Raw genomic sequence first — 14,118 nt, forward strand, 5'->3', positions numbered from 1 at the left:
ACAATGGACCCAGCACTGATCCCTGTGGCACACCGCTAGTCACAGGCCTCCGCTCAGAGAAGCAATTCTCTACCACCACTCTCTGGCTTCTTCCATCGAGCCAATGTCTAATCCAATTTACCACCTCTCCATGTATACCTAGCGACTGAATTTTCCTAACTAACCTCCCATGCGGGACCTTGTCAAAGGCCTTACTGAAGTGCATGTAGACAATATCCACTGCCTTCCCTTCATCCACTTTCCTGGTAACCTCCTTGAAAAACTCCAACAGATTGGTCAAACATGACCTACCACGCACAAAGCCATGTTGACTCTCCCTAATAAGCCCCTGTCTATCCAAATGCTTGTAGATTCTGTCTTTTAGTACTCCCTCCAATAACTTAACTACTACTAACGTTAAACTCACCGGCCTATAATTTCCCGGATTACTTTTCGATCCTTTTTTAAACAACGGAACAACATGAGCCACTCTCCAATCCTCCGGCACTTCACCCGTAGACAGCGACATTTTAAATATTTCTGCCAGGGCCCCGCAATTTCAACACTAGTCTCCTTCAAGGTCCGAGGGAACACTCTGTCAGGTCCTGGGGATTTATCCACTTTAATTTTCCTCAAGACAGCAAGCACCTCCTCCTTTTCAATCTGTACAGTTTCCATGGTCTCACTACTTGATTCCCTCAATTCCATAGATTTCATGCCAGCTTCCTTAGTAAATACAGACGCGAAAAACCTATTTAAGATCTCCCCCATTTCCTTTGGTTCCGCACAAAGCCGACCACTCTGATCTTCAAGAGGACCAATTTTATCCCTTACAATCCTTTTGCTCTTAATATACTTGTAAAAGCTCTTTGGATTATCCTTCACTTTGACTGCCAAGGCAATCTCATGTCTTCTTTTTGCCCTCCTGATTTCTTTCTTAAGTATTTTCTTGCACTTCTTATACTTCTCAAGCACCTGATTTACCCCCTGTTTCCTATACATTTCATACAACTCCCTCTTCTTCTTCATCAGAGTTGCAATATCCCTTGAGAACCAAGGTTCCTTATTCCTATTCAATTTGCCTTTAATCCTGACAGGAACATACAAACTCTGCACTCTCAAAATTTCCCCTTTGAAGGCTTCCCACCTACCAATCACATCTATGCCAGAGAACAATCTGTCCCAATCCACGCTTTTTAGATCCTTTCTCATTTCTTCAAATTTGGCCTTCTTCCAGTTCAGAACCTCAACCCTAGGACCAGATCTATCCTTGTCCATGATCAAATTGAAACTAATGGTGTTATGATCACTGGAACCAAAGTGCTCCCCTACACAGACTTCCGTCACTTGCCCTAATTCGTTTCCTAACAGGAGATCCAATATTGCATCCCCTCTAGTTGGTCCCTCTATATACTGATTTAGAAAACTTTCCTGAACACATTTTACCAACTCTAAACCATCTAGACTCCTAACAGTATGGGAGTCCCAATCAATGTATGGAAAATTAAAATCCCCTACCACCACAACTTTATGTTTCCTGCAGTTGCCTGCTATCTCTCTGCAGATTTGCTCTTCCAAGTCTCGTTGACTATTGGGTGATCTGTAATACAATCCCACTAATGTGGCCATACGTTCCCTGTTTCTCAGCGCCACCCATAAGGACTCAGTAGACAAGCCCTCTAATCTGTCCTGCCTGAGCACTGCTGTAATATTTTCCCTAACAAGCAATGCTACTCCCCCACCTTTCATTCCTCTGCCTCAATCACATCTGAAACATCGGAACCCCGGAATATTAAGCTGCCAGTCCTGCCCCTCCTGTAGCCAAGTTTCACTAATTGCTACAACATCATAATTCCACATGTCAATCCACGCCCTCAACTCATCCGCCTTCCCCGCAATACTCCTAGCATTGAAATATATACACCTCAGAAGATTTTTACCACCACTCACAACCTTTCTATCAGTGGATTTGCTTAAACTTTCAACATCATTGCTGGCAGTGCATTCCACGCAATCACCACTCTGTGTGAGAAGCCTTTCTTCTTCCAAACACCTTAAAACTATACCCCCTCATGTTAACCATTTCAGTCCTGGAAAAAAGCCTCTGGCTATCCACATGATCAATGCCTCTCATCATCTTATACACTTCTATCAGGTCACCTCTCATCCTCTGTCACTCCAAGGAGAAAAGGCCAAGTTCACTCAACCTATTCTCATAAGGCATGCTCTCCAATTCAGGCAACATCCTTGTAAATCTCCTCTGCACTCTTTCTATCATATCCAGATCCTTCATATCGTGAGGTAACCAGAAATGAACACAGTACTTCAAGTTGGGTGTAACTAAGGTCTTATAGATCTCTAACATTATCTCATGGCTCTTGAACTCAGTCCCACGGTTGATGAAGGCCAACACACCATACGCCTTCTTAACTACATTGTCAACCTACGCAGCAGCTTTGAGTGTCCTTTGAATGCAGACCCCAAGATCTCTCTGATCCTCCACACTGCCAAGAGTCTTACCATTAATATTATATTCTTTCTTCAAATATACAAGATAGGACTAACCCTAACCCAAAATGAACCACTTCACATTCATCTCGGTTGAACTCCATCTGCACTTCCCAACCCAGTTCTGCATCTTATCGATGACCTGCTGACAACCCTCCAGACTATCCACAACACCCCCAACTTTTGCATCATCAGCAAACTTACTAAATCACCCTTCTACTTCCTCATCCAAGTCATTTATAAAAATAACACGACGAGGTGGGGTCCCAGAACAGATCCCTGCGTAACACCGCTGGTCACCGACCTCCATGCAGAATTCGAACCATCTACAATTACCCTTTGCCTTCTGTGGGCAAGCTAATTCTGGATCCACAAAGCAAGGTCTCCTTGGGTCCCATGCCACCTTACTTTCTGAATGGGCCTGGAATGGGGAACTTTATCGTGCCTTACTGAAATCCAGATACACTACATCCACTGCTCTACCTTTATCAATATGTTTTGTCACACCCTCAAAGAGTTCAATCAGGCTCGTAAGGCACAATCTGCCCTTGACAAAGCCATGCTGACTATCCCTAATTAGATTATGTCTCTCCAAACGCTCATAAATCCTGCCTCTCAGGATCCTCTCCTACAACTTGCCCACCACTGAAGTAAAACTTACTGGTCTATAATTTCCTGGGTTATCTGTACTTCCTTTCTTGAACAAGGGAAAAATCCTCTGGTCCTTCTCCCATCCCTATTGATGATGCTAAGATCATCGCCAGAGGCTCAACAATCTCATCCCTCATTTCCCACAGTAGCCTGGGGTACATCTTGTCCGGACCTGGTAACTTATCTAATTGAATGCTTTTCAAAAGCTCCAGCACATCCTCTTTCTTAATGTCTATATGATCAAGTGTTTCAGTCCACTGTAAGAAGACTGGGGCTGAGAAGGGGAAAAAGGATCAGCCATGATTGAATGGTGGAGCAGACTCACTGGCCAAATGGCCTAATGCTGCTCCTGATCTTAATATTTCATGCCGTAGACTTTTTCCCAATTCTGACAATGGGTCTAGAATCTGAAATGTTAAGTTTCTAGAACATAGAAAACCTACAGCCTGCGATGCTGTGCTGAACAGTAATTAGTTGCTGTGATGTTGTTTCTCTTTCCATTGATGCTGTTTAACCTGCAGTTTCTAGCATCTTTAGTTCTTTTTTCTGATATATTTTCTTTAATAAAGAACAAATTTTCAAGATCAATTCCAATTCACTGATCATATTTCCTTTCACAACAGGTCAATCTGTAGGAGGGGCACTCACAAGTGCCAAGTCTGCCATGAGCTCTTGGTTTTCCACATTCAACCAACAATCTGCTGGACCCTTCTCTGAGAAGCAAACAGGGAAACACTGAGCACATCAGGTGCAAGGATTACTGCATGTATTGCACATTCCAATATTATTCTGCAGGGAGTTGGAACCCATTAATAACCAGGACTTTTACTGATAAATCGCAATGTATGTTCCCCTTTTCCAGTGCAGGTAACGGATCAGATCAATTTTGCATATAGCTTCAGTTTGAGACCAATGGTGTTTCCATTATTAGATACTTGTTGGTTTATGTAGTATGTGTACTTTAGCCAACCTTCACTGAGTTGTATTCCTTATTTTACCTCAACACAGCAGAGGCTGTAGATAAATAATAATGTTCGCCTGTTTGGGATTAACTGTTAAAGTGGTCAAATATATTTTTCTTTCATGTTTTTAAAAAATTTTCCTTGAATCATAAGGATGCTCTAGTAAACATAATCACTACCGTAATTAAACCCATTTCTGTTCTTATTGATTCTACCAAAGAGATGCTGTGGAGTTTCCGTGTAGGACTGGGGTTCTTGGCATAAAAAAGGTTGGGAACCCCCGGAGTACAATCTATAGAGTAGCTGGGATGTAAATTTTTAATCTGTTCAATTTTAAGCAATTCAGATATTGCAGAGCTTGTCTACGGAACAACCCTGCTTCTGATTTAAATTGCATTTAAATAAAAAGAAACTGTTCTGGGTCCAATAGCTCCATCTTTCATCCAAGTAGTTAGTTTTAAATACTGAACTGCAATTTATCATGAAAATTAACACTTAATATTTATGCTTGTAATGACTCTTGATTTCAAACTATCAAATATGTAACAGCTTATAGTAATTCATTTATAAAGAATTCATTTTAAAATGTACTCAAAAATGAAATACACTTGTAAATATGATTACCTGGGTAAACTGCTAAATTAACTTTTTCGTTGCTGAAATTAAAAGTTTCATTTTATCTGATCCAGAAAACTGATACTGCTTTTAATGCAGCCTTTCAATTAGCACATCCTTAAAGCAAAGTATTCTAGAAGAATGGAGCATACAAGTGAATTTAGAATAAATTTTACATCTCAAGCCATTTCTGCATTGTTTTCTTTTGAAAGAAGTAGAAATGAATGTATTTTTGTTTTGCAATATAGTGCAGTTCTGTTCATTGGATTAAAATCTCTTTGGAAGCAGCTAAAGCCAATTACAAAATCTAACAGCACACATAAAAATTGCTGGTGAATGCAGCAGGCCAAGACCCTTGTCAAGATAACTGAAAGAAGAGATAGTAAGAGATTTGAAAGTGGAAGGGGGAGATCCGAAATGTTAGGAGAAGACAGGAGGGGGAGGGATGGACCAAGAGCTGGACTGTTGATTGGCAAAAAGGGTATAAGAGGATCATGGGACAGGAGGCCCAGGGAGAAGGAAAAGGGGGAGGGGGAAACCCAGAGGATGGGCAAGGAGTATGGTGAGAGGGACAGAGGGAGAAAAAGGAGAGAGAAAAAAAATTATTAATAATAAAAGGTGAATAACAGATGGCATATGACGGGGAGGTGGGGCATTAACAGAAGTTAGAGAAGTCAATGTTCATACCATCAGGTTGGAGGCTACCCAGACCCATCCATAAGGTGTTGTTCCTCCAACCTGAGTGTGGCTTCATCTTAACAGTAGAGGAGGCTGTGGATAGACATTTCAGAATAGGAATGGGATGTGGAATTAAAATGTGTTGCCAGTGGAAGATCCTGCTTTCTCTGGCGGACAGAGCGTAGGTGTTCAGCGAAATGATCTCCCAGCCCACATCGAGTCTTGCCAATATATAGAAGGCCACATCAGGGGCACCGGACGCAGTATATCACCCCAGCCCACTCTCAGGTGAAGTGTTGCCTCCCCTGGAAGGACTGTCTGGGGCCCTGAATGGTGGTGAGGGAGCATGTGTAGCACTTGTTCCGCTGACAAGGATAAGTGCCAGGAGGGAGATTGGTGGGAAGGGGTGGGGGGACGAATGGACCACGGAGTCGCGTAGGGAGCGATCCCTGTGGAAAGCTGGGGGGGGGGGAAGATGTGCTTGGTGATGGGAAAGCTTGGGGGTGGGGGAGATGTGCTTGGTGATGGGATCCCATTGGATCCCCACCTCCCCTTCATATCCCGTTATTTATCTTTTATTATTATTAATTTTTTTTCTCCCTCTGTCCCTCTCACCATACTCCTCATCCTCTGGGCTTTCCCCCTCCCCATTTCTTTCTCCCTAGGCGTCCCGTCCGTCTCATGATCCTTTCATAACCCTTTTGCCAATCAACTGTCCAGCTCTTGGCTGCATCCCTCCCCCTCCTGTCTTCTATCATTTTGGATCTCCCTCTCCCCCTTCCACTTTCAAATCTCTTACTAGCTCTTCTTTCAGTTAGTCCTGACGAAGGGTCTCGATCCAAAACATCGACTGTATCCTTTTGATGCTACCTGGCCTGCTGCGTTCCCCAGCAATTTTTATGTGTTGCTTGAAATTCCAGCATCTGCAGATTTCCTCGTGTTTACAAAATCTAACTATGACTTTAGAAGGATGCAAGCTCATCATAGACAATATGGACAAAAGCATCACTACATTTGATCTGTCATCCAAGTTTGTGAATGCAGAATCATTGGAACAGCTCATTTTATGTGGTTTTATGCCTATTTTCAGAATATTTTGTTTTATGGAACTGCTCAGCTGTTGTACTAAATTCTAGTGCGATTCCATGGGAAATAGCTTTGCACATTATTTGCTATAAAACCATCTTCAGGAGTGTTAGGACAATAACCAAATATTGACTTAGTTCAGCTCTGATAACTCTGTGAACACTGTGGGTCATCCATGCTGTTTTCAGTTGCTAATTAATAGGCACAATGTCAGAGGGGGGAAAGCAAAGGCAGCAGACAGGTAGTGCAGAGCACCCCTATAGCCATTCCCCTGAATAACAAGTTTACCGTCCTGGATATTGTTGGCGGGACGACCGACCAGGTGTGAGCCACGGTGGCAGGGCCTCCGGCACTGAGTCTGACCCTGTGGTGCAGAAGGGTGGGACAGAGAAGAGGAGAGCTGTCGTCATTGGAGACTCTATAGTCAGGGGAGCAGACAGGAGATTTTGTGGATGTGAAAAGGACACCCGCATGGTTTGTTGCCTCCCGGGTGCCAGGGTCCGGGATGTCTCTGACCGGGTGCACGACATCCTGCTACGAGAGGGAAAGCAACCAGAAGTCGTGATACATGTTGGGACCAACGACATTGGCAGGAAGAGGGATGAGGTCCTGAAGTGTGAGTTTCAGGAACTAGGCAGAAGGCTGAAGAAAAGGACCTCAAGGGTGACGTTCTCAGGATTGCTGCCAGTGCCTTGTGACAGTGATGGTATGAATTGGAGGAGAACCAGTTGAATGCGTGGCTGAGGAGTTGGTGCAGGGAGCAGGGTTTTAGATTTTTAGATCATTGGGATCTCTTCTGGGGAAGGTGGGACCTTTACAGATTAGATGGGTTGCACCTGAACTCGAGGGGGAGCAATATCCTTGCAGGTAGGTTTGCTAGCATGGTTCAGGAGGGTTTAAACTAATTTGCGAAGGGGATGGGACCTAGAGCGATAGAGCAGTGAAGGAAGTGCATGGAGTAAAGCCAGATCTAACATACAGAGAGGCTTTGAGGAAAGAGAAGCAGAATAAATGGTGTAAAGACAGTAAGGTAGAAGAGCTGAAATGTGTGTACCTCAATGCAAGAAGCATCAGGAACAAAGGTGATGAACTGAGAGCTTGGATACATACATGGAATTATGACGTAGTGGCCATTACAGAGACTTGGCTGGCACCAGGGCAGGAATGGATTCTCAATATTCCTGAATTTCAGTGCTTTAAGGAGGGGTGGCATTACTGGTCAGGGATACTATTACAGCTACAGAAAGGGTGGGTAATGTAGCAGGATCCTCTTTTGAGTCAATATGGGTGGAAGTCAGGAACAGGAAGGGAGCAGTTACTCTATTGGGGTTAATCTATAGGCCCCCTGGTAGCAGCAGAGATAGAGAGGAGCAGATTGGGAGGCAGATTATGGAAAGGTGCAAAAATAACAGGGTTGTTATCATGGGTGACTTTAACTTCCCTAATATTGATTGGCACCTGATTAGTTCCAAAGGTTTAGATGGGGCAGAGTTTGTTAAGTGTATCCAGGACGGATTCCTGTCACAGTATATGGACAGGCCGACCAGGGGGAATGCCACACTAGATCTAATACTAGGTAATGAACTGGGTCAGGTCACAGAACTCTCTGTGGGTGAGCATCTGGGGGACAGTGACCACCGCTCCCTGGCCTTTAGCATTATCATGGGAAAGGATAGAATTAGAGAGGACAGGAAAATATTTAATTGGGGAAAGTCAAATTATGAGGCTATAAGGCTAGAACTTACGGGTGTGAATTGGGATGATGTTTTTGCAGGGAAATGTACTATGGACATGTGGTTGATGTTTAGAGATGTCTTGCGGGATGTTAGGGATAAATTTGTCCCGGTGAGGAAGATAAAGAATGGTAGGGTGAAGGAACCATGGGTGACAAGTGAGGTGGAAAATCTAGTCAGGTGGAAGAAGGCAGCACACATGAGGTTTGGGAAGCAGGGATCAGATGGGTCTATTGAGGAATATAGGGAAGCAAGAAAGGAGCTTAAGAAGGGGCTGAGAAGAGCAAGAAGGGGGCATGAGAAGGCCTTGGCGAGTAGGGTAAAGGAAAACCCCAAGGCATTCTTCAATTATGTGAAGAAAAAAAGGATGACAGGAGTGAAGGTAGGACCGATTAGAGATAAAGGTGGGAAGATGTGCCTGGAAGCTGTGGAAGTTAGCAAGGTCCTCAATGAATACTTCTCTTCAGTATTCACCAATGAGAGGGAACTTGATGATGGTGAGGACAATATGAGTGAGGTTGATGTTCTGGAGCATGTTGATATTAAGGGAGAGGTGGTGTTAAAACACATTAGGACAGATAAGTTCCTGGGGCCTGACAGAATATTCCCCAGGCTGCTCCATGAGGCAAGAGAAGAGATTGCTGAGCCTCTGGCTAGGATCTTTATGTCCTCGTTGTCCACGGGAATGGTATCGGAAGATTGGAGGGAGGCGAATGTTGTTCCCTTGTTCAAAAAAGGTAGTAGGGATAGTCCGGGTAATTATAGACCAGTGAGCGTTACGTCTGTGGTGGGAAAGCTGTTGGAAAAGATTCTTAGAGATAGGATTTATAGGCATTGAGAGAATCATGGTCTGATCAGGGACAATCAGCATGTGTTTGTGAAGGGCAGATCGTGTCTAACAAGCCTGATAGAGTTCTTTGAGGAGGTGACCAGGTATATAGATGAGGGTAGTGCAGTGGATGTGATCTATGGATTTTAGTAAGGCATATGACAAGGTTCCACAAGGTAGGCTTATTCAGAAAGTCAGAAGACATGGGATCCAGGGAAGTTTGGCCAGGTGGATTCAGAATTGGTTTGCCTGCAGAAGGCAGAGGGTGGTGGCGGGGGGAGTACATTCGATTGGAGGATTGTGACTAGTGGTGTTCCACAAGGATCTGTTCTGGGACCTCTACTTTTCGTGATTTTTATTAACGACCTGGATGTTGGGGTAGAAGGGTGGGTTGGCAAGTTTGCAGACGACAAAGGTTGGTGGTGTTGTAGATAGTGTAGAGGATTGTCAAAGATTGCAGAGAGACACTGATAGGATGCAGGAGTGGGCTGAGAAGTGGCAGATGGAGTTCAACCCAGAGAAGTGTGAGGTGGTACACTTTGGAAGGACAAACTCCAAGGCAGAGTACAAAGTAAATGGCAGAATACTTGGTAGTGTGGAGGAGCAGAGGGATCTCGGGGTACATGTCCACAGATCCCTGATAGTTGCCTCACAGGTGGATAGGGTAGTTAAGAAAGCTTATGGGGTGTTAGCTTTCATAAGTGGAGGGATAGAGTTTAAGAGTCACGATGTAATGATACAGCTCTATAAAACTCTGGTTAGGCCACACTTGGAGTACCGTGTCCAGTTCTGGTCACCTCACTATAGAAAGGATGTGGAAGCACTGGAAAGAGTACAGAGGAGATTTACCAGGATGCTGCCTGGTTTAGAGAGTGTGGATTACGATCAGAGATTAAGGGAGCTACGGCTTTACTCTTTGGAGAGGAGGAGGATGAGAGGAGACATGATAGAGGTGTACAAGATAATAAGAGGAATAGATAGAGTGGATAGCCAGCGCCTCTTCCCCAGAGCACCACTGCTCAATACAAGAGGACATGGCTTTAAGCTAAGGGTTGGGAAGTTCAAGGGGGATATTAGAGGAAGGTTTTTTACTCAGAGAGTGGTTGATGCATGGAATGCACTGCCTTAGTCAGTGGTGGAGGCAGATACACTAGTGAAGTTTAAGGGACTCCTAGACAGGTATATGGAGGAATTTAAGGTGGGGGCTTATCTGGGAGGCAGGGTTTGAGGGTCGGCACAACATTGTGGGCTGAAAGGAGGTACTGTGCTGTACTATTCTATGTTCTAATGCAATTAGTTGCCAAACTACTGACCAAATTTCATCGAGAAATGGGGAACTACAATTAATCTGGAAAATAATTAGTAACATGTAAAACAAAAGTGTGTGGTAAATGAGACTTCAAAATTTTACTTGAGCATAGCTAACTTAAGTTGAAGTTGCAAAAGAAATTAAATTATTTTGTTTTTTTTTGCACTCTGGACACTTCAGTGTTTTAACAGGTGGAAGAGGAGAGAGGAAATCGTATTTGTTATAAATACAGTTTATATGAATCACAAAAATGAAAACAAACATTTCCTTTTGTGAAGGTTTTTAATAAATTAAGTTAATTCAAACGACAGTGCCAAAGGAACACAAATGTAGCTGAACATGCACCTGTGCTCCTATTAGAATGGAAAGCCCAGCAACTGCCAGTGGTTCCAGGGAGTTATGCCAGAGCAGTGCTGGGTCCGTTCCATTCTGCTCCCTTGCACGCAGGAAACATTTTCACTCAAATCAACTGTATTAAAAACCCAACAGCTAGGATACCTCTACACAATCACACTACAGTAACAGTTGCCTTATTAAATTAATGAATACAAAATAAAGACCTGGTTGTTACTCACCAAAATTTGTCTTAAGTGACAATTCAGCAGCAGGAAATTGTAATGTGGATGAGCCTATGTTACTTGCAATGTGGAGACATTGAGTATTGAAACTCCACAGACCCGCACGACAAGAGACCGGCAGTCAATCTAGAATGGTAGTGACTGCTCCACTAATGTACACCTGGTAAATAACCAGCCATTTGGTAGTTTTATTACCTGGGGTTACTTCTATGGATACTGGTTTATGTGTATCTAACAAATCCAATGTTTCGACTGAACCTGCAGTCAGCCACTCGCAGCAGCCAGCCTAGTTTTACTGGGAAGATCTACAATATCTCTTATCTTCATAGTCAAATCCAGAGATATGTGTAAGTAAAACAAGTTCTTTTGAAAACTAGTCACACTGTAACAATATGATAATCTCTTTAGCAGAACACAGTATCTAGGAGTAGAAGATATAACACAACTCATTTCTCAGTTATTTATACAATACTATGCAAACTTAGTGACAAGCTGTGCTGAATATGGGTACAGCTTATAAACCCCATCCTGATCTGGAAGCTTGAAGACATGCACTCTGCTGTGCTCTGTATGTCCTTGCAATCCACAGCATCTGTGCCCTCATTTGGCTAACTGTTCAAAGGCAAGGTAACCATCTCCCCATCCAATTCAAACTCATCTGCTCCATCTTGCGAAAACAGAGATGGTGGAGGCTTCCAAAGAGATTCTTCCAGACACGAGGGGTAAAGTTTCCCCATAGTGCACCGAAAATCTTTGCCAAGATCCCAGAGAACTCTCTCGGAAATGGACTGACGCAATATCCATTGGTCCAGCTCCATATTGTACTGATAGATTGCATACTTGGGTTTTTCATTCATGTGAGTATCTCTCATAAACACACATAAGCAGTTCAAGACCACTACTGCCCTCACACATGGGTCAGAGTAGCGTTTTGCAGGGATATTAGTTGCTATTTTCCACTCATTTTTCATCACATCGTATACTTCAACAGTTACAGAAGAACCATCAACAGTGCTTGAAGGAATTCGGATGCCTGAGTTATTTCCAATATGCAAACCACCAATGTAGAAAATTTTATCTCCAAAGGCTGCAGCTGAGGCAAAACACCTGCTTGTGTGACGAGCAGCCATTTCCACCCACGTGTCGGTACGTGGGCAGTAGCAGAATGTTAGATTGTGTGCCATGACGTAAATGTAGTCTTCCACAGCCACTGCTGCATTCCATTGCCAGGCACAAGGCAAGGGATTCACTAACGTCCATTCATCTGCTTCACAATCGTACCTCTCTACGGTCCGTTTGTTCATTTCCCCAGCAACATTGTCCCCTCCGATTGCATAGATATAGCCTTCACAGCAAACCAGTGAAGGCCGGTTGCGAGCACACAGCATTGGAGACTTTGGAACCCATGTATTCAGCTGAGCATCAAACAGGTAGAAACAATTGACAGGTCTATATGCAGCCTGAAGTTTAGTTGCTTTACTATTGTTGGTGATAGACGTTTTCAGAGGTACCTGTCCACCTGCAATGTAAATATCATTATCAGGAGTGACCAGAGTCCCCACTCTCTGGAGATCCCCAGGGGGATTACACAGCTTGTATACCTTCTCAGCCTGAGGACTGTAACAAACTGCACAGAAGGAAGAACGAGGATTTTCACCAGTGACTTCAGTGAATATAAGCATCTCTTCTTTTGTCATACCAAGTCGTGGTTTGAAGAATTTTGGCATAGATTTGTACAGTCCTTGCACCACAACAGACTTGTCGTTCGGTGGTAAGCCTTGGAACCAAGCTCTCTGTGTTACCTCAGAAAGTGCATCAATCCTTATTTGGCCAAGGACTGAAGATAAATACTGGGATCGTGATTCAGTATCATATTCAAGCCACAGCATGGCAGCTTCACGAACCGTCTCTTCCTTCTCAACGTTTAAATTGTCACTGCTAAGGATATCAATCAGTAGATCATGTGATAACTGCAAAAATGCTTCTTGATGATAAACAGTGGTGAATTTATGCTCTACCATTCGCTTTGCACTCAGTTTGAGCTCTTCACAGTTGTACATGTCTGCGAAGCTGAGTAATCGAACACAGTTCTCAGCATTCACCTTTTTTATTAAATATTCCCGACAACGCTGAGATATATTTTCCACCTGCACAAAGAAATATTTAAATTCATTTTACATTCAGCACTTAAATTTATAGAATATGAATTAAACTAATAGCAAATGCAAAATGTTGCTCAGTAACACAATATATTTAGGTTGTGTATTGAGTTCAAGACGTTAAATTAATATTTAAGTAAAGAACATCTCAAACTTAAATGCTTGAATTCACTATAGTGGTTCAAAGGGGATGAAACAAACAGGCAAGTGAACTGCATGAAAACAGTTTTGTGTCCTTGTCTCTCAGCTAGAAATTAGAAAAGTTTCACTTCAAGATTTGTGTCAAGAACATAACCAAAAAGATATATGGGTAGATGCAATCACGAAAATGATTCCAGGTTTGAATGCCTTGTCATATGAACAGATCTTGATGACTCTGGGCCTGTATTCACTAGAATTCAGAAGAATGAGGGGTGACCTCATTGAAACCAATCGAATGGTGAAAGGCCTTGATAAGAGTGGATGTGGAGAGTATGTTTCCTAAGGGTGGTAATGTCTTAGACCAGAGAACACTGCCTCAAAATAGAGGGGTGGCCTTTTCGAATGGAGATGAGGGGGCATTTCTTTAGCCAGAGAGTGGTAAATCTGTGGAATTCTTTGCCACAGGCAGTTGTGGAGGCCAAATCTTGGGGAGAGGAAATGGATCTGTGTAGCAGCTGCAATGGGAAGAGTGACAGAATACAAATTAATGTCATGTCATAAAAAAACAATCAGTTAATGATTACCTGAAGAGTATTGTAGATTTTTTTTTGCTCAGCAGTCTGGCCTGAAATACCACTGACAGCAAAGAGCAAAACTAATACTGGTAACTGAAAATCAAAAGAAAAACTTACTTGTTTTTTCAATTACACAATCTAAAAGATGGCATTGGTGGAGCTTTTGCAAATAGATGAGGTTCCTGCAAACTGTGCAGCTAACAGCAAGAAGCACAGAGGAAACTAAGCAATAAACTCTTCTCTGGCTTCAAGCCAGATACAGATATTGGTAACTGACGTTTTGATGACAAACTCTGCCATCTTCTTCAGGGGTGA

At 43.1% G+C, this 14,118-nt stretch overlaps 2 protein-coding genes across 4 annotated transcripts in view; one reads left to right on the plus strand and one right to left on the minus strand.

The window, feature by feature from the left end:
- The window catches only part of avl9 (AVL9 homolog (S. cerevisiase)), a 286,897-nt gene extending 281,995 nt beyond the window's left edge, over positions 1–4,902 (plus strand). The window contains exon 17 of one of the 2 annotated variants that reach the window (XR_011885036.1): positions 3,762–3,851. Coding sequence is in view for 1 of the 2 variants with exons in the window: in XM_072251628.1 (XP_072107729.1) it covers positions 3,762–3,877 (116 nt within the window). In the remaining variant the exon portion in view is untranslated. Of the gene's footprint in view, positions 1–3,761 lie in introns of both variants that reach the window. The other variant, XM_072251628.1, reaches the window with a different exon arrangement.
- A 5,721-nt stretch (positions 4,903–10,623) lies between these two features.
- Positions 10,624–14,118, minus strand: part of kbtbd2 (kelch repeat and BTB (POZ) domain containing 2) — a 78,018-nt gene continuing 74,523 nt past the window's right edge. For both annotated transcript variants that reach the window (XM_072251644.1, XM_072251654.1), the window contains one exon: positions 10,624–13,075. In XM_072251644.1, coding sequence (XP_072107745.1) covers positions 11,537–13,075 — 1,539 coding nt within the window. In that variant the 3' untranslated portion in view covers positions 10,624–11,536. The remainder of the gene's footprint in view (positions 13,076–14,118) is intronic.

This window comes from Mobula birostris, chromosome 1, assembly GCF_030028105.1.
Source record: "Mobula birostris isolate sMobBir1 chromosome 1, sMobBir1.hap1, whole genome shotgun sequence".
NCBI lineage: Eukaryota > Metazoa > Chordata > Chondrichthyes > Myliobatiformes > Myliobatidae > Mobula > Mobula birostris.